This window comes from Chamaea fasciata, unplaced genomic scaffold (assembly GCF_029207755.1).
Source record: "Chamaea fasciata isolate MVZ Bird 193981 ecotype frontalis unplaced genomic scaffold, bChaFas1.0.hap1 SCAF_5, whole genome shotgun sequence".
In the NCBI taxonomy this organism is placed as follows: Eukaryota; Metazoa; Chordata; class Aves; order Passeriformes; family Sylviidae; genus Chamaea; species Chamaea fasciata.
The window spans coordinates 13,229,175-13,256,296 of NW_027094090.1; the positions used below are offsets into that span (position 1 = coordinate 13,229,175).

General features: G+C 37.5%; 1 protein-coding gene across 5 annotated transcripts in view; it reads right to left on the reverse strand.

Annotated features, from left to right (window-relative positions):
• Window positions 1–27,122, reverse strand: part of SRPK2 (SRSF protein kinase 2) — a 130,023-nt gene that overhangs the window by 22,650 nt on the left and 80,251 nt on the right. For all 5 annotated transcript variants that reach the window (XM_066182857.1, XM_066182853.1, XM_066182856.1 and 2 more), the window contains 9 exons: window positions 20,269–20,420; window positions 14,258–14,366; window positions 13,618–13,705; window positions 13,285–13,372; window positions 8,095–8,201; window positions 5,583–5,748; window positions 3,481–3,506; window positions 1,792–2,038; window positions 343–831 (listed from right to left, as the gene is read on the reverse strand). In XM_066182857.1, the coding sequence (XP_066038954.1) occupies window positions 343–831; window positions 1,792–2,038; window positions 3,481–3,506; window positions 5,583–5,748; window positions 8,095–8,201; window positions 13,285–13,372; window positions 13,618–13,705; window positions 14,258–14,366; window positions 20,269–20,420 (1,472 nt within the window). The remainder of the gene's footprint in view (window positions 1–342; window positions 832–1,791; window positions 2,039–3,480; window positions 3,507–5,582; window positions 5,749–8,094; window positions 8,202–13,284; window positions 13,373–13,617; window positions 13,706–14,257; window positions 14,367–20,268; window positions 20,421–27,122) is intronic.

Here is a 27,122-nt window from a genome sequence, read left to right on the forward strand (position 1 = left end):
GTCAGGTTACATGATCTCATGCTCATCTTCTACCTTTAAACTACAGGAATCATGTTTATTTGCAACTATAGATTTCCTTTTCTCTTTCACGTGTAGACTAACTTCTCAGTGCCAATATTTATTTTATGATAATTTATTTATCTAATATCCCTTAAAAGCAAGTTCTAGAGTGAAAAATAACCCATAAATCACAGTTCTGCAAGAAAAATCACCCAATTTACTTAAACAATCTTTTCTTAACCTAACCACTGCCTTTGTATTCCATTTACCTGCCTCTTTTATTTATACAATACACACCCATGCTACTAGACCATGCTAAAAGTCATTTAGAAGAGCACTTACTTTTTGGCAAATCCCCAGTGCTGGAAGCTGAAACCGTTCTGCTCCTGTCATGAGATGGGCTGCTCTCCTCTCTTTCAGTTACAGTCGATCCTTCAGAAACAGCAGAACCGCAAGCTACAGACTCTAGAGCCCCAGAGAACACTGACGCTGAAAATTCAGAGAACTGGGACTCTGGAATTTTATGACGTCCATTTGGCAATTCACCATTAAACTGTTCATAGGAGCTGCTATAAGAGTAATCACTTTTTGCATTTGGATCATCAAGATTATACTCCTCTGGATTTGGACATTCTTCCTCTTCCTCATCTTCATCTTCAATCTGTTGTTCCAATAGGAATGGGCCGTTCACAATATGGCCATTTGTTTTGGGGGATTCTATCCACTTAGGGTCTGTAGAGTCAGTGTTGACAAGTTCCTGCTCAACATCATCGTCTTTTTCAGTGTTTTCCTTCTCTGTGTCTTCTTTTTCATCCTGATCTTCTGCTTCACCTGAAAATTTTCAGCAAGCAACACATTACATCACACATCAATAAACCAGACTAAAATTAGGCATTCCTCATTTTTACCTCTACATTAACTACCTGACTTCTGACTTACCACACAAGGAAACACTGAGTATCGCTGAAATATACAAACCTTAAAATCTAAATTAAAGGCAAAAGAAAGGGCTAGGAAGGCTGTTGGAAAAATAAACTATGGAAGTGGTTCAGGAGGGAACAACCCAGAAGAAAACGATGTTATGAAGGGAAGATGGATAAGGCTTGAAAGCAAGCTTTTAAAAATCTAGAATTCCATCTGTGTCAACAGGGAGTCATCATAGAAGTAGGAAAATTCTCTGTAAGAGCAGAACAAAAACAAACCAAACTGAACTACGGTCTCAGTAGTTACATCTTTATCAGGACTGAAGAGCTGACAAGAAAATCAGGGAAGCCAGAATGGAGCTGCACCATAATGATTATGGTCCAAGTCACCAGGACTGAACAGGAATTTTAACAGGATGTACCAAATATTTTAGTGAAGAAGTTGCAATCTTCGTTACCTGATAGATCATTACAACAACCACTGTAAGAAGGAAAAGGGAAAGCAATGATGATGCCAATTGCTACAATAATATTATAGAAAAATGCATGTTACTGTTCTGCTTCACCAGGATACTCCAGTTATTCCACTTAATGTGGCATGATGACTGTTCTGCTGAATTTCCTACCTGCTTTTTTCAGTTTTTTATAGCTATAGACTGCTATTGATGGTTCTCTTCACTTCTGTAATAGGTTTGATTTTTTTTACCTTTTTAGGTTTTGTAGTTATAATTTTACCTACCGGAGAAAATTAACGTAATGATCTAGGACAGTTTGGAGATTTTGTTTCCTGCACCAGATGCAACACTGCACAATTACTTTCCCCTTTGAAACAGTAAATTCAGGGTCAATAAAAACAAGTAATACAAACCATCATCATTTCCAGGTTCTTCATCTACTACCTCTTCTATATCCGCTGTTTTTAGTTTCACCTCTGGGTGGTACTCATCTTCTTGTTCATTTGATGGTACAGCTGAGGTTACATTTTCTTCTATTTTTTTCCTTTCAGCTTCCCGCTCTAGTTCCTCTATTTCCTGCAGGCGTTTTTCTAGCAGCTCAGCTTGCCTCTTCTGTTTTTTCTTCAGTTTCTTCTTTTTGTTTTTGGATATTTTTCCAACCTGAAATATTGATATCAAAGAAAGAAAAAAAAAAGATTGTAATTAATTATTTCAAGGTATCTCACACCAAACACATTTACAGTTTACCATTTTTTTGAAAACACCAGATGCAATTAATTTAGTAATTATACTGCTTTTTCCAGCTTACTTCAAATCAAGAATGATAAAGGCAAAAATCCACCAAAATTTTACAGTTAATCATGTTTTTACATGGTTACTATTACATACAAGAGCAATATACATCTATACATCTAAGACGCCATAATAAAATTCCTATGATCCTATAACCTTGAGTAAACACAATCTTCAACACCAATCCAGATTAACAGATGATACTGAATGTAGAAAATAATAGGGTATCGTATCAGTTGTTTACATACAAATTTAATACCTGATTTCTCTCTGTACAATGCAGGAAATAACCAGCAAAAGTATTCTGAGAAAAAAGACATGAGAAAACTAAAGAGACTGAAAACAGTGTATTTTAAAATAAAACCTGTGTTGTTTTATTTTCTTGCACAAGGAAAGCATTTTTATTACTCCCTTCTGGCCCAAAACATATGAATTACAAATAGCAGATGGCCATTATGTAGTTTCTCATTTTATATAACGTAAGGATTAAAAACTCAGGTACAACAAGAAGGAAATGAAAAATGAACATATCAGAGCTTGGACTGAAACCCTTCCATTTTAACTGAACTGTGGCTTCTATTTTTACACTCTGGTAAATGAGATCTATCCAATTTTCATTCATTGTTTAAATATCACAGTAAGAAACCCTCATATAATCAAAAAATAAAGTAAGAGGAACAGAGAGAAACATTTCCTCAAAGGTTTATCTGTTAATCCTGTTATCTTCATAAAAAGCCATGGGATAGTCTAAACAAGACATTAAATTTCATAACCCTAATCATTTTCATCCACGCTGTATATCACCTGAAATTATACATATTCTGCACACACAGAAAGCAGGTTTGACCACAGATATTTCTGAAAGGCTGTATTACCACGGGTAATTTGCTATATGCATATGGCAAAGAGATCTTTCAAACCACATAAAATTGCCTCAACTTTCAGGCCTTGATGATTAAGGCCTTTATGCCCTTAAGATATCTGCAATGCACAATATTTTAGTGCATTCACCCATTTTTGTCAGGATTTGAACAAATGGATTATTCCTCAAGAGAAGAAAATGGCAATGCTTAACTTAGTTTGACATACCTATAGAACTATATGTCTGTGAGAATTTCCATCACAGAAATACTGTGCTTAAGAGTGGTAAGGCCACAGACATAAAAAGAAAAACGTTCTTTGAAAGATAAAGGCTTTATTCAAAAGAAGCTTTTTAAAAGGGTCGAGGCTACTAATAGTCTAATACATATTAATACCCAGAGAAACACAGAAAATAAGGCAGTTAAATTGTATTATATAACAATACTTACAGGCTTTTGTTGAGGAGCTGTACTCACTAAAAAGACAAAAAATAAATTACAAATGAAATAAAGGTTTTCCTTTTCAAAAATAACCCTATAAAAGCAAAAACTAGTAGAAATAATTAAAGAATATTCTTAACTAAATATGGCAGTGTTAAGTTTACTTTGTTAGCTAGACTTTTTACAAGTACATGCTGCCTGAAATCATCTGATGTACTCCATAAGAGCATCTGAGACTGGAAGGAGCTAGCAGCTATCTATGTTCACTGTGCTGTGGTTGGCAGAGTGTTCATTAAATTAAAAAAAAAAAAAAAAAGGCTGAACCATGAAGAGTGGATAGAAAACATCAAATGACTGCAGAGCAGTCACAGATTAAATGTATGTAGTCAGCTGGCGGAGCAGGTATAAACTGGTTTAAATAGTTCAGGGAAGATTAGCAAAGATACAACTACTGTGTTGTACACAACAGAAAAGCCAAATATTCACGTTTTAATTCTGAAACAAGGGAGTACAATTGCTAGGGCTGGAGGCATGAAGAAGTGCCTAAGGCAAAAAACACACCATATCACAGAAGAAGCAGCTCCAGCATGGGCCTCTTCCGAGCACCTCTGAGCAGGATCCCATCAGTGACTGGGTCTGATGAGATTGCAATGCTGACTGTCACATGCACAGAGCACCACGAGCTACATAAAACCTCCCCCCCCGTGATCAGAACCAACAAATAACCAAATATGGGAGACAAGCAAAGCGAAAGTGAGCACGAGGAACTGAATGGGGGAGAACCTCTCACAAATTTCCTCGGACACACAGGCCTATGGAAATTAAGGAATGCCAAATAAAACACCGAGTTGTTTTATAGGTTCAGATCCTGCTGCTAAGCTCAAGGAAAATCCTGCTTGAATACCCCTGAAAGGGCAAGGTTTTCAAAAGGATTCTTAAACCTGAGCACTACCACTGCTATATAAAGGGAAATTATACACAACCTATTCCTGTAACGCTGCAAAGAAAACACATCTTCAGCTCCTGTGTGGAAAGCCATATATTTAATTACAATTTGCTAAGAATGAAGTGTGCTAAGAACACCATTCCTTAAAATAATACTTATTTTAACGTCAGGAAGCAATATAAAGGCTGCATGAACAAAATCAAGTTATTTCCACATAAATAACATAAAATCTCTAGCTATGTGATTACACATTATGTCAAATTCAATATAATATATTCATCATTTATACGATTTTTCATCTAAAAGTATATAATGCTGTGAAATGGATTCTGACCACTGTATTTGTTCCCGACACACAAAGTATTTTTAGCATACCTTACAGATTTTAATCTGTGATATACTTTCTGACAGTTATTGCAAAGGGAATTACTTCCCCACTGCCTGTAGCTGATGTGCTCAATTGGCAAATTAGTAGCAATCATAGTACTAAAAATAATATAGTACACGGTACTAAAAAGAAAATCACTAGAAAAGCCACACTTCCTCCTTGTTTGCCTTTGCTTATTGCTGTGAACTTCTTTACTTTGGCCTCTCCTAGCTAAACACAAGGTACAGTTCCTATCTAAACTCTTGGCAAGCTTTACATAAAACATGTTATACCCCTAGGAAAATGGGCTTACCACAAGTTCAGTTAGGTACAATAAATTCCATTTTCAAGAGTGAAAAACTGTGACTATAAAACTTTTAATTGCATCTTAAGAATAAGTTACGACAGACAGAAAGGCAGATGATTCCACGAGGATGCTGATGAACTTGTAACAGAACTAGACATAATTTATATAAGATTACTAATAATTTTCCATATCAGAGATGCAAACTTCCAGTGTGACTAAAACCCAGGCATTAAAGTTTGTGGGATGGGAGAGGAGTTAAGTTTATACCAATAAATCTTTTTCTGTATCTGGGGACCCTGAAAACTTGAACGTGCAAAACCGGTAGGAAATCGTTACTCTGACAGTTTCCAGAGCAGGAATAAGAATTAAACAGACATGCATTTTTTTCACATGCGATTATTTAAAATGTGAATTTTCATTGAACAAAATACTGTTAGCAATAATATACTGATGGTAGTTTACTACATTGCATTTGAATATCCTGTTCATACCTGCTGAGCCAGATGGGGGAGGAGCACCAGCTTTCTGCCACTCGGTAGCCTCAGCGGCCATCCTGCGCACGTAGGCGTCATCCACACACATCAAAATGTTTTCTGGCTTTATGTCCGTATGAATGATCTTGCACTTGCTGTGTAGGTAATCTAGACCCTGAAGTACCTAATTACAAAGGCATTTTTTTTTAAGTCTGCTTGAAACTGCAACTAAATTTACTAAGAAACTCAGCCTTCAGCTGCATTTTAAAATAAGCCTGATTTTATCCCAATGTTCAAAAGTAGCCAAAAATTGGAAAAAATACATTACCGAGAAGTAGCATGACCACATAATTTTCCATTGCAGCATGGAATTACAGAAGCTTATGAAGCAAAATTGTTTGATGCACAGTAACACGAATGCAATGACTGAATTGCTTCATATTCAGCTTTCAGAAATCAGTATTTAAAATGTGTAGCACAAGTTTTGTCCAAGTAGAAAAAGAATAAAGATCTACACTATCTTTAATAACCAACCTGAAAGCCTTACCAAACAATGCCACTTACACTAGTCCAAACAGTTAATTCCAGTCTCACAAAAATAAAAGCATTTTAATCTTCCAGGACTAAGCTCTTCCTCTGTTCTCAAGTATGAAGTGTTTGAATTACCTTTGTCTACATCCAAAAAGCAATTCAGGTTTGAAGACCGTGTGACTCAAACCTTCATCTAAGTCCTACCACCTTCAAAGTTGTATCTAACCTCAGAATCAGACCAGCCTGCCCAGAGCCTTTATCCAATTCACTTCCAACTACCTCCCAAAACACAGAACTGAATGGGCTGTGCACTGTTTGCTGGGTAAAAACCTGAACAGACACCAGGCACACGAGCTTGGCGAGGAACAGAGCTCTTACACTAGAATTACATCCAGCTGGCAGCCATGACCAGCGGTGTTCTCCAGGGCTCAGTACTGGGGCCCGTCCTGTTTAATATCTTTATCAATGAGCAGAACAAGGGGATCAGTGCACCCACATGAAGTCTGCAGATGGCACCAAGCTGGGTGGGAGCCTTGAACTGCTGGAGGGCAGGAAGGCTTTACAGAGGGATCTGGACACGCTGGATGATGGCCTGAGGCCAACTACGTGAGGTTCAGCAAGGCCAAGTGCTGGGTCCTTCCCTTGGGTCACAACAACCCCAGGCAGTGCCACAGGTTGGGGCCAGAGCGCCTGGAAAGTGGCCCAGGGAACAGGACCTGGGGGTGCTGGTTGACTGTGGCTGAACACAAGCCTGTGTGTGCCTGGCTGGCCAGGAAGGCAACGGCATCCTGGCAGTGTCAGCAATAGTGCGGCCAGCAGGACCAGGGCACTGGTTGTCCCTCTGTACTCGGCAATGATGAGGACACAAATCCGGCGTTTCGTTTTGGGGCCCTCAGTACGGCAAAGACACAGGCGCTGGAGCGAGTCCAGAGAAGGGCAACAGAGCTGGGGAAGGGTCTGGAGTGCAAGTCTAATGCGGAGAGCTGGGAGTGTTTAGTCTGTAGAAAAAAGGAGGCTGAGGTGGGATCTCACTCTAGAACGACCTAAAGGGACGCTGTAGCCAGGTGGGGGTCGCTTTGCTCTCTAAGGTAACAAGTGACAGGACCAGAGAAGCATCTTCAAGTTGCACCAAGGGAGGTTTAGATTGGACATCAGGAAAAAAAATTCTTCCATGAAAAACTGTTAATGCTGCCAAGGCAAAAGGCTGCCCAGTGAAGTGGTGGCATCACCACCACTGGAGGTATTTAAAAGAAGTACAGATGTGGCACTTAGGGATATGGTTTAGTGGCAGACTTGGCAGTGGGTTAATGGTTGGAATGGATGCTCTTTCAGGTCTTTTCTACCCTGAATTCATTCTGTGATGTATTACATACATGCTTTCTCCTTGCTGAAACACTTGCTCCATAAAATTGCCTCTCAGCAAGTTGATTTTCACAGATTAGCAAAATAACGTATTTTGAGAGAACACATTCCAATGAAATGTTCTGAAGTATTTCAACTTGCTATCACCCTGACTCTACAAAATCTTAAATACAGACAGACAGCAATTTCTTTAAAGAACAGGCTATTTTCATTTTTCAGGGAGATACCATTATTGTTCATCACCATCATCATCATCATGGTATTATATTTTCCAGTTACAACCATTTAGCTTCCAGATTTTATTTAGAAGCATGACATGTCAACCAAAACTGCAATTTAATCTGAGTATCTTCACATCTATTAAAAAGACTCATTGCTTCAACTTTTTATTCTCTAAAGCAGCTCAGGAAACTCCATTATCATATGAAACCTCAATTAAAAAACACAACGCAAACAACCCAAAAACCCCTGTACGCAGAAGTGCAGGCTACCCATTAAGATGCTTTTGCAAACCCCACTGAGATTAAAATAAAATTACCTTAGATAGCAGTAAGAGTTCAGTTCAAATATCATAATTCTAACCTTCAAACTGTAAACAACTGTGGAAAAACCTAATTAAAATATTAACAAAACTTACCTGTCGAATTATGCTTTTTACACAACGGATAGGAAGGCCTTGATAATTGGACTTGATTATCCATTTTAGAAGGTGATGCCCGAGTACTTCGAAGACCATGCAGACATCTGTAATTTTATTAAGGATAACTTCCAAATAAATTTGTTCATGAGATCAGCACAAATGTTGGCTTGTGTTCCGGCTAAAGGGGAAGAGGGAAAATGGTTCCCCCTAAAATGAGCTTTGGTACCTTGTTTCAATTATATATAAACCCATACAGAACCAGTGTCCGACTGCAGAACAAATTAAAATAAAGCATTTTATTTATGCAAATCTTGTCCATTACTTCTACATGTCAACAACCGCATTAAGGTGACTAATTAAGAAAGTAACTGTAGAAAATAACTAACTCATTTTTCTTTCCTTTGAAAAAGTTGAAAGTACTGATTTGGCCTATGATCTCTAGTTTTTAATAAATTTTAAATTATTTGAATGGAAGGTTTCAATAACAGAAGTGTGCAGCAGCTGTGTTTTAAAAAACTAACCATAATAATCATTTTTTTATTAAGCTCAATAGAGTCACTTGACAACAAGTATTAACATAGTATGAGAATGGATCTCTTAAAACCTGCAGTTTTAACTGCAGAGAATAATGGCAATCACCAAAGAACTCTCAAGCAAAAGAAATGCAGAACTCAGAAGCAACATGCAAGAACAGAATGCCAAAATGTTTAACTTGACGCAGCATTTACTATTTGCCTGACAAAAGCATTATCAGGGGAGATCATTAGGAAAACAACATCATGTAAGAACTTCTTATGATTTCAGCTTCAAAGGCTTTCTAAGTTAAGAGATTCTACACTGTCCTGGGCTGACTACATGCCTGGGTAGGTTATCTTTCTATTGAGAAGATCTTCAGATACTGAAGCTAATTTGAAGTTTTATCATTCACAACACTGGCAAGAAGTTATACAATTAGATTATACCAAATTAATCCTCAAACATGAGCTGGGAATGACCTTAATGGACCTGGAAAACATAAAGGATGTTAAAATCCTAGCTACATGATACTATGACCTTGCAAAGAATAATGTAATACAAATAACCGAAAATTTATTGATGGATACTGCAGGAAAATCTCAATGAATTAGACTATGTCAGAGACCGTTCATACAGATGACCACTTCTACACTGTTAGAAATCTTACCTAATTTACCTAGGTTTCTTTAACTAGAGTCTTGGCAAAGATTTTAAGAGTCACTGTCTTGTGTCAAAATAAAACTTACTTTGTCAGTTTATCACGCACATTCTTCTCAAGTACCTACCTATATACCATATACTATATACCTATAAAGGTAACTCAAGTTTTAACATCTTAATCTTCTATACTGAAGTTACACCAACAGTAAAAGGTCTCAAGACTGGCCAAAGCACAGTGTGAAGAACTGTAACACAATTGTTGCTAACTGTTCATCTCATTTCACATTCCTGAATTCCTGTATTAGAGGAGATACTGAATAGACACTTCCCACTCACGTCAACTGGGTGTACTCAGAACTCCATTTCATTCAGAAGAGGAAACAGTCTTGGTTACTTTACCCCACAATGAACACAAGCCCCTAGTAGAGCCATCATCCAGGACGAGCAGAGCTCCTGAGCTCTGCAGGGCTCATTAACTGAGCCCACGCAGTAAAGCTGCAACGCTACAGCAACACAGATTGCAAAAAGGCAGGACACTGCAACATTCAGAAATGAAATACAGGACACCCGCCCACAGTCCTTCAGACCACTGCTGCTGCAGACTCTCCAGTGCACATTCCTGACATTCCTTGCACTTACAGAAATGTTTAGCCTTGCCAGTAACCAGAAGAGAAAGGGATGTAGGGAAGTAAACAGCTGAGAGGCAAGGGGAGAGCACCAAAAAAGAAGATGTAAGAGGAATGGCAGAGGCAGGCAGAAAGAGGGTCACCAGAAAGGCAGATGTCTACCTGAAAAAAAAAGAGATTGCAACATTTTGCTGGGAGGACTCAGACAACCTCAAGGGACACTCCACACTGGAGAGACAACTGGAATGGAGAGAAGGTACAGAGCAGGCTCAGTGTTGGGAGTAGGTATGCAAAAATGTGACTGCTGTCTGATTTACTATCCTGATCTGAAAACCATTAACCTTAAGCCAGACTACCCAGAACAAAGAGTTTGGAAAAACCTCTGCATTAACTATTAGGAAACCACCCTTGCAAGTCCCAGGACCCTCCTAAGCACCCATAACCTGACTGGTGAGCAGGTCCAAAAAGCCCTGTAGCAAAAAACCCCTGAAGCCCACCTGGCAGACATGCTTCTTGTGAAATGCTCTTCCAAACAGCACAGGGAATGTCTCACAGGAGGAAACTAAGCACGGGAACAAAAGTGAGAGTAAATGTAACATTAATCAGCTGAGAGGTTTAAGTACTGACAGCTGTTTTTTCTTGACTCAAATTCTACCTATAACTATCTATCTATCTACAAATACACATTACTCAAGCATTTAGAAATATGATAAAGGCTAAAGGCTAGTTAAGTTAAGCTCTAGTGCAAATACAGAAAACTTTAGGATGTGTATCAGCTGTTTTTGGATTGTCAGCACTTAGGCACTTTGACAATTAATACTTATATTCTTTGGAGATACATTTATTACAATCATTATAATGTCTGGTTGTGTGGGAATGTTTCCTTTATTTTTTCCATTTGTCTCTCAAAACACTTATTTCATTATGTGATTATCTGAATCTTTCATTAAAAAAATGCTACACTGAAATGAACATTTATTATGGCTCTAATAAATGACCACTGCAAACAAACAATAATTTACATTTGCTGAAAACACCAAAGGGCCCAAGATCATGAATTCTGTTATTTCATTAAAAAGTCCTAATTACAATCTTTGCAAAATATACAAGCAGCTAAAATATCAGCCTAGTTATTAAAATTCCTCTGTATATAAACACTTACTACAGCTCCTACGAGAAAGATGACAGTTTGCAGTCACACAGTGCAAGCCAATGGCTCTGCACATTCCCAGCTCTCTTCTACATGGTTCTTGACAATTTTCCCTGTTTGGAAGCTCCATTTTATGGTATTAGCCATCCAAAGGATTCACCAACCTCTTTTTTGCCTTATTTTAGCTTTTAAATGCATTCCATAACCAGTAACTAAGCCCCTATGAGGAATATGTTGTTTTATTTTATAGCCAAGCAACAGATATTTAGTGACTTGCCCAAAGGAAGCTGACACAGCAGAGTACGGAAAAACTCTCAAATTACTCTATCTCTCACAACCTGTACAACTCAGTGACACTAATGCAGCACTAATACAGCATTTTAAAAAGTAAACAGCACCAAAACATTAAAATCAATTACCTGCTCCATCCTAAGAGAACCTACACCAAAGATAATTTTCCCTAGAACTTAAAAAGGAGCTGATGAAATCACCAGTGCAACCAACCGCTGCTGAAGAAACTCAGGATGCACAAGCTGTTCTCAGGAAAATTCAAAGCAGAAGATACTCGGTTTAATTTCTTTGCTGGCCGTCAAGACTTTGACAAACTTCCAGATGCAATTTAAATCTGGGTCCAGTATCAGCCCATCCTGTATACTGACTGGTACTTTTCTGGAAAATGTACTTTCCAGTAAGGCAGGAACAATTGCCTTCTAAATAAAAATTTCTGTAGTGCCAGCTTTCATGAAGGCAAAACTTAAAATAGCATAAATCAACATCAGCTGTCCAGTTTTAATCTACCAAAACAAAGCTACCTGACCCCTTATTTTTCACTAGCACATGGTCTCTTTTGGCTTTCTCAGTGTAAGTGCTATATTGCAAAAAAAAAGTAAGTCTGGATATGCTTTCCAAGTATTATCACTAACAAAATTTACTCTTCACATCTTGAAACATCCTTCATCTTTAATACGGTTGTATAAATATATGTGAATCTAAGCAAGAATTTAAGAACATCATTGGGAAAGCGCTCTGATAAACAGATAAGTTATTTCTAGATATAGCTATGAATGCATTATCATACTCCTTATTTCCTATTAGTGTTTTATGATAAAACAGTAAATCAAAATTTTTGGTTTCTAGAAATAGTAATTCTTCAATTGTACTACTGTCAGATGAAAATAAATCAAAATGGGACAAAGGAAAAGGAGATTAGACACCGGTCTGCAACTAAGAACACTTGACCCCACACCCTCATTCTCACCACATACCCAAACTAATGTCAAGAGATAGATGAATGAGATGAAAACTGCTTGCACACTTCTGTCTGGAAGGACGCTTTCTAGTGAGCATTCAGATTTACTGACAGCCACCTCCTACATTCCTCTCCTAGAAGATGGGGAGTTGGTGAAAGGTACCTTGAAGACTGAAGGCACATCACCAAAATCAATGTATAATGAGGCTCTCTAGAGCAGGAACTGTCTCTCTGGCAATATGACCCATGAACAATGAGGTCTGCTACTGGGCTCCAAAACACAACAGGTACACACCTAAGTCCAGCTGTAACAGTAAATGGCAGCACAGTAATGTAATAAGCTGCTAAAATACATAATATAATTAGCAAGGAGAACTCTGTTTAGCTCAACTCTAAAATCAAATATATTCACAGACCCAAAATTTACCCCGAGAATGAGTCAGTTATATTTTACTTTATCTCTCTCTTTTTCTACCACTCCTCTTTTGTTTTTTTTTAAGGAAGCTTTCAAAGACAAAGGTTTACAACCTTTGCCAAAAACAAGGTTAACACCTCACGAAAGACGATTACATGAACAAGAGAAGCATCTCCATGACCTCACACTTCCCACAGGGAAGCAGAAACCAGGTTTTTCATGACACTGACAATTTCTCTTTACCAATTTAGGACAAAACAATATTTCTTGTAAGTTTCAGTTATCACAAATGTTTTCAGTAAACTATTTTTTAAGTAATCTATCTCTAGTCCTACCAGACCATGACAGGACACATAGCTTCTTTTTTAATTTTGCATTGTGTTTAGAAAAGCTAAGTTACTTTCACTTCAGAGAGTGTCTTACACACTGCACTTCTCTTTGCATCTCCATATATTTTGGTGTTTATACTTTGTATATTTGAAGTAAGATTAACCAGAAAAAATCCAGAACTAAATGCTTACTTTTTTCAGTAGAACATTTTTAATGAGAATGCCATGTTCTCAAAGGATACGAATTCCATTCATTCCAGAAATTTTGAAGTCATCAATTAGCTGTACAACCATATCCTTGTTGGGATCATTAGGGTCACTTTCACGAACCTAAACCAAGAACGCAAACACTGACATTTTAGGAAAAAATTCACTCGAAAATATTAATTAGTTAGATTTCCACACAAATTTAAGTAATTTGGAGCTTCAGAAAACATGTTAACTCTTAGTAAGCCAAATGTTTAGAGGACAATATGTAAAAAAACCAAGAGTCTAAAATAAATTCTCTGTGTTTTTTTTTTTTAATTCACTATTACTGTTATTATTGTTATTGAACACTGTATTGCAATACTTACACATTTGAGCAACTTAATTTCATCCAAGGCTGTCTCTGTATAATGCTGGGCACTTTTTACAACTTTCATTGCAACAAACCTTTTTCCCCTTGAAAAGAAGAAAAACATTTTCAACGTGTATGCTGAGCTAAAACAAACATACTTTGAAGGTTGGGAAATTTTAAATAGTGTATTTCATAGTCTAATACATTCTTACATAAAATGCTGAAATTATGCTTAACAACAACTTTTAACAATACTCTGTTAACTGTGTAACTTATTGAGTATTTGGTCTCCTTGACGCTAGCGTCTCTAAGAGAGGAATCTGCTTACACATTTTATCATTTAATGAAGGTAATATTTTCTCAATAAAGATACAGAAGAAATAAAAACAGAAGCTTATTCTTGCATGCTCAAGACAACATGCAAATTCAATAAGCAAATCTCATTTGTCAAAGAAAATAGAATTACATTTATTTATGTGAGCTTTTATAAACTACACCATTAATCAAGAGCAAAATAAGACTGTAAGTATCTTTCTGCACAAAATTATAGTAAACGTTTACATAACTTTATCATGCACATAAAACAAACAGTACTGCAAACGAAATCATGTATTAAGAAAAAAGTTTAAGTATAGGGAAATAAATAATTTTCTTACTGCATGTCCCAGCATAGCCAGACTGTAGAGAAGTGTCCCCATCCTAACTTTCTAATAACATGATACCGGCCATTGAAAAGATCACCAATTTTCACTGGATGATAGCCTCCTTTCATGAAAGAATGAGTAGAAAAAAAAAAAAAGAGTATTTAGAAAATAAACAGTAATTCACAGTTTCCTGTAGCATACATTTTCCTCTTGAAATTGTCCTGTACTACAAAAAGGAAATATAAAGAAAATTTTAACGGTAAAAAAAATCTGCCTTGCTTGGCCTGGAGGGAAAAAACCCATGTCCTGTAACTACTGTAGAGTTTATTCACCCTTCTCTCTTATGGCTTTTATTTATGGTACTATTACCATCTGTTCTCTATTTCCTCGGGCTTATCTTCCACTTGATAAGACAGTACAGAAAAGATCTACATTATTTCTTTATCATATCTGAAGCCTCTCCAGTCAACATATTTTGGATGATTGCAGAATCTCAACAGAGATTTGCTTTCCCATTTGCTTTCGAGTAATAAAAGCAGCAATAAAATACTTTCTGAGAAAACGTTAGAACAATGCAGACTTCACTGATGCTCTTCTGCTTGGCTCCTGATCCACAGCAGCAGTGCATTTTTCTGACATCTGAGGGTTTTACAGTGAGGAGGAAGAAGAGAAAGCAGGCAGCTCTGGCCTTTGTCTGAACTGCTTTTCCATAACTAAAGTCTGCAGTCCAAATTTCAACAACTACACAGGTTCTCCACAACCCCATTAGGCAGAAAGGCCAACAAGACAGAACAGGCTGGAGTTCAGGTTTCTAGGTGGTGTAATGAAGCATTTTATTTCCTTTGTATTTTGGGAGACATTTTTTACTCCTAGATAAACACAGGGAAGACAATAAACACACAAGATTTTTATTCAGACTTTAACACACCAACAATAACATCCATAATTTTGCCTAAATTGCAAACAAATAATAAAGCTGCACCATGCAACCCTCCAGGACATCACCTGCAGCAAACTCAGAGCGGCTTTCAAAGAACCACTCCTTTGTCTCTTTCTGGTCCTTCACAATGTCATCCCCAATTGTCCTTTGGCAGGACCCTCAGTTACCGACTAACCCATTTAGGATCAGAAAAACCTCAGACTACTTTCTCAAAGTTTCTGGATCTGTTCTGAATCTCCTGAAAATCTTGTTAGAACTGGTTAAGACAACAGTGTGAATTTATAACTTAATTCCTTGAATTTAAAACAGGGACTTCTCTCTTATCTCCTTTTATCTGTGGGAAGAGTGATGTCAAATCTGGATATATTTATATTCTTTTTTTGTTAATAACATCTTCTGCCTTAACAGAAGTTCAACAGTTCTTTTAAGAACTCTCATATGCTGCCAGAGCAGAATAATAAATGTAACACAACTGTGCTACAGAATTATAACGATTACAAACTCAGGGGAAGGATAAAGCTTAAATGATATATTGTGTTGGATGCCGGTATGTCTAACAAACTCTAAAACACACACGGCTTTGAGATATATGTGTTAAGGTGTAACTGCAAGCTGGGCAAACAGCAGAAACAGCTTCACCCAAAAGCTGACCCTTCCCTAGAGGAAGACCTCCCCAGCCCTCCCATCACTGGGAAGGAAATGTTCATAAAAGCTGCCAGGACAACTCACCCAGCAAAGTAAAACAATACTTTCATCTGCACTGCTGAGTTGTGGAGTTGTGCAAACCTCAGTAAGGATGCCCACACTGCCAGGCAGGAACTCCTCAGTTCCAAATCAAAAACCAGATAACTTTTGAAACACCTGACTGGATTTACTCTCCAGTAGAGAAGGGGGGACATGGACTTACTGAGAGTAAGGGCTGACTATTACACCAGCCATCTGTAAACAGAAACAGTAACAGCCACATATGAAGCCCGAGTCTATTGCAGCTTCATTATTATAGAAATTTTGCTGAATAAACGCAAAAACATGAATCAGTACTGATACAAAAATTAAAAACAACACCAAATTTCATTTTGTCTATTTAAGCATCCTTCTAGTAACAGCTGATGGAGCTATTTAATAATCTGGATAAATATAATCATTATTTAAGACAGCTACTGACTGGTTTAAACCCAACAAAAATACAATTACTTGGTAATTTTTTTTCCCACAAAATTCTATGCAGGATGATGAAGTCACAGATGCAAGAGGAAAGTTAAGAGAACATACAGGAATTCTACCTTTCCATTACTGAAAAGGTTTGCATTTGTGAAGTGAATCAAATCTGATGATCTGCAAAATTTATATGAGACTTCCACATAACGCACTGTCACAGATGAAAATATGTTTCTGGGAAGTGTTTAGGCAAACAAGTGCCTTTTAACTCTGATTCTACAAATAGCTTCTGGCACACTTGTGCTTCAAAGGGTCAAAAATAATCAAAAACTTGTGATAGTTTCTTCCCATCACAGACAGAAAAGAAAACAGCATAGAGAGGAAAACGGACAAAGACACCAAAGTTAATAAACTGGGGCTTGGTAAGTTATTCTAGCAAACTCTACATGTTGGAAGCATGACAACACTATATATGTAAACGCCATGTTGTTTTGATCTCTACATCACTGTCATAACTATTCACAGCAATACACCAGCATATGTGACAGATGCCAGCAGAGGTAGCATATATAGCATATGAGTATATATATCTTTCACAAGATACTTTCCACTGTCCTAAGTCACAACAGGAGCAATTTTGGAAATAATCTGTAACCATTCCTGTATATGTTACTCTCTGATTGTTCCTATCGGCAACATATCAATTTACAGGTTGTGCACAACCAGGTAACAACCCACTTAGTTAGGTGGATTCGAAAAACTAGTGTCATCCTATGATGAATGTAATAATTTAAGTTCTCCGTGATACCAAAAGTATTTCTAAGTACTAGTAACAAGAAAGCATCTATGCAAAATTAACACGCTGATAAAAATTACTTTTGGAAAAACAATACTGGCATTTGAAAATATACAATGCGTAAGGGGCGTTGCTGATAACCTAACAACAAAACCCACCCTCTTATACTATTCACTGCAGCACACACAGAGAAAAAAGTGTCTCTCACAGCTAGCTAGCTACATGCATGCAAGAAGGAGGGTCAGAAAAATGAGATCATTATTCCTGAATGTCTCCTGAATGTATTGGTAATTGTAGCTGGCTCATTCTATGTTTGTATAGGGAATTATTCCCTTTGTGAACTGGATGAATGGGAGACATCTCCAGGGGACAGAGAAGATGATCAGAGAAGCAAAAAATTCCAATTACATCCATGACACAACAGACTCCTTAAAAAAAGAATCTCCAAGTGTTTCAAGGTTTTTCAGAGAAGAAAAACCAGCTTTACAAAGTACCCCTCAAAAAATCATGCAGTTGGGACATTTGATATTTCCATTCCCTAAACAAGTAAATATTTGAAAAGCATTTTATGCAAATTCAGTGACACAAACAGAAGTAATGTCACAGATTTAAGCAGGCCCTGGAGGAAGCCCCCGGGGAATGGAAGTTAGTCTGCTTTTCACAGATGGCTGCTAGTCAGTCTCTTTCATATCAGGTGCTAATATAAACTGATCCAATTTCCTCATTAAAAACCACTACTATGACTATTTACTAATCAACCCGTAATGTGGTCAAGATGCAAGCCCAGTACACAGTAACATACCCTTAAAAATAAAATTAGTAACAAAAATACTCAACAGGAAGTACAGCTAACACATCGTATGTTGAATTCCTGAAAAAAATAATTATATACTCATCATCAAAATTTCCCTCCTATGAAATTTCAGACTGGAGTTGAGAAGTATGCTCCGGGCCTCAGTCAAAAATTCTGGAAGACTGCCATTTGGAAGACAAAATTAGGAATAAGAGAGACACTTCAGTGATTAATGATAATTTCCAAATCTTCTTCTTTCCCTCTGTAAATACAGATTAGGCTACCAAAACAGAAAAAGATATTCAAACTAATAAGACATCTCTCAAAAACATGGAAAATGTATCTAAAAGCCATTCTGGAGTCTTTACCAAATAACTTATTCATTCCCTATACAGAATATAAAATACATAAATCCCAATGTGGTCATGGAATTCAGATCCTTATGGTGACCTTTTCTTCAGTTCCAGACTGAAAGAAGGAAATGCACTGCTCAGTCTTACAGGAAATTAGGGTCAGAAAAAAGGTAAATCCTCGACTGAGGGAACAAAAGCACTGCTCTTGTAGACACAAGTAATGATCATGACATCCAAATGAACCCAAGCTTGAACCATCCTTAATATACTTACAAAAATTCAAAGCCTCAGGATCAGAAGAATTCAAAAGAACCTTTATGCATACAGAAGTTCCCTTTAATTTTTCAGGAAGCCTGCAAGTATTCTTAGTGTAACATGTAGTTTATTTCAAAAGTATATAAATCTTACTACTGACCTGCTACAATTAAACAGGTAACTCATAAGCAGGCTCTCAACTTAGACTGTTTTTTTTTTTTGGTTTTGTGATCTAGCTTCTGCAGATGGTGACATTTTGCAAGGGATACCGGAAAACAGACAACGATGGATTGTTTGAAATTAAATGCAGCCCTTACTTCAGGAAAGAATAACGCCAGAGCTTTGAAACGCCTAATCTCAAGGAAATACAGGTGTTTACGGGTACACAGATGTTTAAACAAACTCTCATTCACTGATGAAACATGTCAAAGACATAAAAAGAGTTACTTACATAACAAATGTATTTTAACACAAGTAATAAAAAAAACAAACCAGAATACTTGAGCATCATTTAGCAACACGTTTCTCTTTTCCCTGCTGCAGACTTTGACATCTAGTTTGAGTCTACTGTTTGGCTTTCACTACTGGTATTTGTAAACTACTTATACATTTGAAATATAACATATTAATGAAACTTCTTACACCAAAATGAAATAGTCACTTTCCATTGTTAAATATGTAAATACAAAACACTTTTCCTGGCTGCAAAGGGGAATTTTTAAATTAGCACATTTCCAGGCTTATACAGAAACTTCTGATTAAGAAGACATTGTCATATTTGACACAGGAAGTGGTTTTGGTAGGAAGAATACAGAATACTACATATAGTCAGGATGCATACAGTGCTTTTTAAATATTCAAAAATATTCATCTGAAGTGATAAAATTCTGATGTAAGTAAATTTGTATTATTGAAATCTACTGTGATAGGTAACACAGAGTTAAGAGAACAGTTATTTATCATTTTTCATGTGAGTACAGTGTACATTCTACCCTAATGGGAACAGACTTGCAACTTTAGCACTGACATAAAAATAAACTTAAGTACTGACACTGTTGTACTGCATTCAAGCTTTTATGCATTTAACAGTATTTAGAAACTGAGTATAACCAATACAAAAATTAAGGAAATTGAGTTAAAATGAAGACCTAGAGAGCCTCAACAATGCTGAGAGCTGTGAAAGACACCATGTGGAAAAGAAGCAAATAACATCTTAGGCAAGTGCAAGTAAGAGAAGAAAGGAAGAAAAAAGGATACAGTTAAAAAAAAATAAAGAGGAACCTGGCCATACCAAGAGCAGGTCTCAAGTGAAAGAGCTTGCAAAAGACACAAAGTATGTATTAAGTAATGCTCTTAAAGGCACCAAGGCATTTTAGAATGTTTTGGAGCGCGAGAGTTGTTTGACTTGGTTTGGGTGTTTTGGTTTCTCTTACAACTCACATGAATCAAGGGAAGTTTATTCTCTATTCTTATAATTGAGACACCAGGAAGAATACAGGGATGCCATACCTGTATATTTATTGAAAAATGTATAAACAAGCTATGGCTAAGTGAAAAATGAATGCTGAAGACAATCATGCATCAGGACTTGAAACGAAGAGCTGTTCCTAATTCTTTTTTAAGTAAATTTTGTAATTAAAGACCAGGTCTTTAAAAATCCCTCAAGAACCAGAACTAAGACTGGCATGACAGTGTTTACCCTCAGCACCACGGGTGAACTGCACTCACCTTTACAGTAATCTGCGGGATCCTCCTGCTCCTCATCGTCAGACCCCAAGATCTCCTCCTCTGGCTCCGGCGGGGCGGGCTCCGGCAGGGGCGGCGGCGGTGGCGGCGGTGGAGGTGGGGGTGCAGAGGGAGCTTTCTGCTGAGGCTCTGGCCTGGAAACACAGCAGAGCACACCTGGTAAAGAGCCTCCTCACTGGGGCAACCCAGCCCTTCGGGGGGATGAAAAACCAGTGAAGCGTCTCATGTTCTCACTGTCACCTTTCGTGCCCCTTTGGGACAAGGAAGGCGTGGACAGAGGAACCTGGCCACACCAAGAGCAGGTCTCAAGTGAAAGAGCTTGCAAAAGACACCAAGTATGTAATCAGACACAGATGAGCTTTAGCAATTCCTGATGAGCAAATGGGACATTAGACCCATCTTCTTGAGCACAACAGAGGAGAAATATTTTTCAAAGAATATCAAGTTACGCAAAAGCTCCTGCCTGCTAGCTGAAGTAGGAAAGAGCTCATTAATGCACAGCAAGGAAAAATCTTCTAGAGACACTGACCCAAATCTTAATGCACTTCTCCTCTGCAGCTGCTGCCAACACTATGGAAAGCTGTATCATTATACAAAATACTGAAAACATCTATTAGAAAGCGAGAGAAAGAAACTAATTTTCCTAGGTAGTCTACAGTGCTCACCCCAGAGCGTATCACATGCTTTAATACGCGCTAATTAATTAAAAAGAAACAAAATAAAATCCGCAAAGTCTGACACCACCAGGCTAGAGATGGGTGGCTTTTTTGTCCTGCAGCTACAATTAAAAAAAAAAAAAAAAAAAAAAAAAAAAAAAAAAAAAAAAAAAAAAAAAAGTGAAATATATTTTACAGCCTCTTCTGAAGAAAGCTGTACTTGGTACAACTACGAACTACTCACATTTCGGAACTGAGTATTTTCAATAGATTCAAGCCCAACGTTGAAGTGATAAGACCTTTTCGTCACATAATTAAGAAAGCCTTCCCCAAACAGATCGATGTTGTTGTTTTTTGTATTCATACCTCTTATAAATTAGAAGGACATAGTTTCCAAATACATTTGCAAAGCAACTTAAAGCATTCGTGCCATCAGAAGCTGCTGTAACTTGCATTTATATGTACTTCAAATTAGCCACATTTTAAAAAAAAAAAACCCTTTCTTGTCCTTCATGTCATAAAAAACCAGAAATCTGTAATTTGCTGATGTTTCAGGCACCTAGAACTAAGACCCAAATACTTCTTTCATCACGAGTTATCCCAGTTCTATGTCGTAATTCCATTTTCTTTTCACACACTGCAATTGTTCAAGACAGACAGAGCACTTGGTGTCAAAGAGAACATGGTTGGTCAGAAACAATTGCCACCGGCAACCTTCACCACCTGCACAGCAGCTGCTATTGCACCTCAGCTTAAAAGGACATCACTGCAAGCTGCATTGCATACCAAATTTATTTGCCTGCTACCCCTTTCAGATAATCAAATTCTTCGGTCAATAAATGGCCAATTTAAAAAGGGGTATTTTGAACTAATTTATCAATTATTTAAGTTATGATGAGAAATCTAATGAAGTAAATGAATTTACATAGTTTTTAACCACATGAAACTAGGCAGAAGAGAAAGAAGGGATTCATTTTTAGCATAAAAATAAATATATTTGCACATGCTCCTATTTAAAATTATGTTGGTTGTCTGCCTCCTTCTTTCATTTTTGGCTTCCAACAGATGTCTTTATCTGGTACACTGAGAGGAAATTAAACCGCAAATGGAAGGTTCAGCACATTCTCTGACCAGCTAATCTTACTACAAACTGGATTATTTGCCCTCCTGATTTCATGAACCAGCCTGATTTCACAGAGTCAGCAAGCTGACAGCTCCCACACCTGATCTGAAAGCTTTAATCCAAAAAACCATCATAAAAGGACCTACATTACAAATCCTGAAACTTCATCTGCTGGGCAAAGGACCATTTTGGATCCACAGATCAAAACTATGAATACTTAAAAATTTAAAACTAACAGTCGGCCTTAGTGGCCTTAAAAGTCTTTTCCAGCCTAAATGATTCTACGAGCAAGAAAAAGAATGCGTAGTGAAATAGCCTGCACTTCACCACTATATTTGAAAGCAGGCTGCCACGACCACAGGCACATCCATCAGTGCCTGGACTCCTTATTTTGGATGGTACCACCATCTTACTTTGTTCAGACCACAAGTGTCCATGTTACTATTTTGGTCACGTGAAATGGTACAACTATGGAAAAGTCCAGGGTAGGACAGGGAAACGCAGCATGGTGTAAGTTCAAAAATTCATTGAAGTAGGTTAAGAAAACAGGGCTGCTTCTGAGTCTTTCTTAAGCTACTGTATTTGATTTTGGTTTGAAAGGGGTTATCTTTCCTGTCTTCAATCCCAGTTGATTTTTATATTCTGGAGCATTTTCTTATTGTCCTTTGTGGACATAGGGAAGGAAGGAAAGATATTACTGTGCTTCCTTCCAGAGGTATTTATGATTTTTATCTGCAAACAACAAAACATCGCTTTAAACTGAGGAAGATCTTGGTTTTGACCATTTAGCTTTGCTTGCATCTTTTGGAGCAATCAAATATTAGTACAGAAGAATGAGGGAGGGAAAGAAACATGCTGAGTTACATCAGTCTGACAGCTAATTCTGCATTTTTGGCAATTTTTTCCTTTGGTTCAGAATTCTTAGCAAGAGATTCTTATCGTTCTTTGGTTTTGTTCATGTCTACTTTTCTAGGATATATGTAAAGATCAAGTCTTCAACACTTCATGTGATGGCCTAAATTCTGCCTACAGGTTGAGTAACTCATCCTGGCATCCCCAATCCTGCTCTTCTGCCAATTCATAGTTTCACAGTGTTAGGAAGGACATCAACAAGACAACTCCAGTTTTGTTATTTCTTAGGGGCCCTTTTATTGAATTGCAAAGATAAGCCATGATAAATGCTTCAACAACACCTTCATTTGCGATTCAGGGCATGAATATACAGTTTATCCAGCTTAGATTTCATTTTTTCCAGTATAGTCTACTAAAATATAAATTATTTTTTCTTTTGAGTAGACTTTAAAACATTGTTGGCATGAAAAAAACCCAACCATTTAGACACCTGGGAGTCACAAACACGTCCGTAATCTCCATTTCCTTTTCAGAAATATAAGTGTCAAATGCCATTAAAACACAGAAAACTATTAAACAACCACTGTTCCAAGTTATTAGTCTTTATTATTCCTAGAATGCTATGTAAAGATATGCATTAGGTAACACGTGCATGCGGAGATAAATTTTAAACCTGTTTTTCCTTTTTCTGAAGTAATCACTTGGTACTCTGTGGTCGACCACTATTAGGTTGTTCATCACCATCCAAGCATAAACACTTAATTAACAGAAGAAGACAACACACCATTTCTAGACTCTCAGTATTTTGTCAGCAGGTATGCAGGGAACTGACCAACTCCACAGGCTACGATAACAAACCTTGTAATTGTACTGAAAGAGAAACTAGAAACAATTAGCAAACACTCGCCAGCATTTTTTGTCTTTTAATTACTGCCTTTTCCATGGACAAAAATAAATTTACAGCAAAGTCCAATCAAAATACAATTAAATCCTATTTTTAAACTGCTCTTAGAGGGAATACTTAGTAAGAGACAAAAGAAAAGGTGAAGTATTTCTCCTCTACAGTGAACTTGAAGCAAAATGCGTCAAAACCCTGCATGGAGTCTTACAAAAAATCAACTGCCCACTGTTATGAAACACAACATTTCTGACAACTTAATTTTACTGCACTCCCTCGTGGACATGTTGCTCCATGCTCCCACTGGGTAACAGCCAACAGTAAAATTAATTTCCTTAACACTCAAACCTTAAAATGCTGAGAATAGTATACTATGAGAAACCCAGAAAACTCCATGCTTTTGTTGTTGTTGTTGCTGTTGACATTGTGGGGTCAATTGCTCTTCTTCTGTTCTGGAAAAGGTAAAATGAGCAGTGGGAGTGATTAAAATCACAAAATGCCTTCCATATGGGAAGCTTCTGAACATACCAGAACTCTTCAGCCAGGAAAACAAGACAGCAGAGTGCTACAAAATCTTGAGAGCTACAGAGAAGGCAAATAGGAAATGGCTGTCCACTGCCTCATTCCACACAAATTGAGCCAAATTGACAGAAAACTAAAAAGTAAAAAAATTACTCATGCAATACAATGTTAAAAACTAAAGTGAACATTTTTCCCTCGAATATCACGGATAAGAGAAGCTAGTTAAATTCAAACCGGGCTCAAAAAAACTCCTGTAAGAAAAGCAGACTGATGGCTAAGCCAGGACTGCCTTTGGCTCGTGAAGCTCAGCAGCCTGGGACCGCAGGATGTGGAACAATATTCAACACACTGGGGCACAACCCTGCACTGCTCCCCGGGCAACTGCTCCTGGCCAGAGGGAATGCAGGTGCACCTTGGGTCTGTCCTCGTGCAGTCACTCCATCTTCACACATTCCCTTCTTTTCCTCAACAAATGGAAGATTTCCATTACTTAAAACCAATACAGACTTCAGGCCCCTTTATCTCATAAACAAAAAAATATGCTTTCATTATGAAGTAATGGGTAAGAATGTCTTGCAGGCAAGACTGCCACAGAAAACTACCTGAGGAAAACCTGTTCCCATGGTGAACAGGCGTACAACAGCAGGAGTCCCCTCTCTATGAACGCTGCACTGCACACATGATGAGTACTTTTCGGTAAACAAAGTTTTACCTTGAAAGTAGCTAAAACCTGCACCTGATTCTCCTATGTTTAGGAAAGCATCATTCCAGAAGGAAATCAGACTGTGTCAAATGAAAAAAAAATTGGGAGACAAATTTGTCAGATTAAACTAAGAATTACCTCAATCTGAGGGGAAAACAAAACTCCCCTTAAGATACTCAGATGAATACAACCAAAGACATTTTTTGCTAACAGAAAATGCAATTAAAATTAGGTTAAATGACTTCTTCATGTATCCAATAAAATATGGAATAAACGATATTCTAACAACATTATGAACCTTCTGCCATGTCCACAGAAGTTCTACAGTGAATTTCAATTTGAAGTCGTAAAGAAGAGGAAGCAAGGGGGCAGATGCGCATCAGAAGAATTACACTGTAAGCCTCCTAAGAGATGGGAGCTTTACAAAATCTACTAGTGAGTGTGGGTCCATCTGGAAGGTGCTCCAGCTATGCTCCTCTCCAGCTCCTGAAGGCAAAAGCTTTTATGCTCCTGGGCAAGGCTCCCAAGGTTCTGTAGAGCTGTAAGTCTGAAATCTCTATACACAAACTCCTTACAGCTGTTATTAATTGCTGAAAGACTCAGCTATTTGGATCTCTTTCTTTCTATGTTCAAATGGTGTCTGCTTTACGAGCTGAATTCTTGCCTGCTCTTTTTTCTCATATGCAAATTTAGCTTAATTAGACAGGTGCCTACTAACACTGAGCTCTTTGAACTGGAGGCAGGCTTAAATGGAGGCTTTCTAAAGGAATTCACACACATAAAACAACAAAAAACATAAGAAAGATCAAAATAACTCTGAAGTTATCACTCAAGGAACAAAATGATGTTCCATGTTTCAAGTAAGATTTTACGTGGATTATAGTTTAGAATATTTCTAAATGTTAATAGTTATGATAAATTATTTGTAATTTAATAATTTTTAATTATGCCAGAGGTCATCTAACTGTTTTCAGAAACAAAGTCTACAAATCCAGAAGGAAACAGGTTGTAAGGAGATGTGTTTTTAACTAACTCCAAGAAATTGTTCATGTGAACTGCCAGAGACAGCAAAGCTGTCCCTGGAATAAATGAAAAGCACTATTTGTGGTCTTATTTGTAGTACAAAACTGCACTATAATCTCCAATTCTAGAAAATTTCTGCATAAAAAGAGAAAGCACTGATATGTCACAGACATGAACCAGTTTCTACATCTGGTCATTATCAAACAAAATTATAATTCCTCCTGGGACTGTTAACATTCCTTCCAATAATACCATCCTACCATCAAACATTAATAGATGCACCAGTAGAAATCCCTCCCGGAAGGAAGCAGGCTGAGACACGGTAGCTTTTGTAACCTCAAATAGCAACACAGAATGAATTTTTCATTCCCATCTTGCTTACTAGTCTTTTGGAGGCCACCTTGGGCTTGAATGCACACACAAAGTCCATGTGAAATGCCAAGGAACACTGCCTTCTTCCGTTCAAAACAACGGCTACTATAAATAAATGCCATTTCACGCAGCAAGTGCTGCAGTTTTACCACGCCACCGCCCCAGCCCAGCATTACAGGAAGAACACATTGCCACAGGCAGAGCTAAGGGGACCCAGTAGCAGCCTACCATTACATCAAATCACATCTAGCATGAAGCAGTTAAGTCAGCTAAGTTTAGGAGTTAGCTCTTATGGCGTTTCTCTGACACAGTTACACCAAGTTCCCAGAGGTAACTGGTTTCAAGCTCTGAAAGTCAGTCCCAAATGAAATTTTGTTCTCAAACGAATGCGATTCTGTAAAAATGTTCCTAAGACAGTAAACCAGAAGCCAAATCTATCCAGAAAGCCTCAAGCTTAACTGGCCTTGTGAAAATAATATTTTTTTTCCTCAAATACTGTTTTTCTCCCTGAGTTGTATTTTCCAGGGAAGTCATCGACTACAGACTTGCAAAGGAAAAGAGTCAACAGTTAATTAAAAAATACAGACCAACCTGGCAGCACAAAAAGAAAATGTATAAACAGATACTCAGCAGCTTACACCTTACCTGTATTTCTAGTCACCAGTCAAGTGTTGTAAAGGCTGAGAA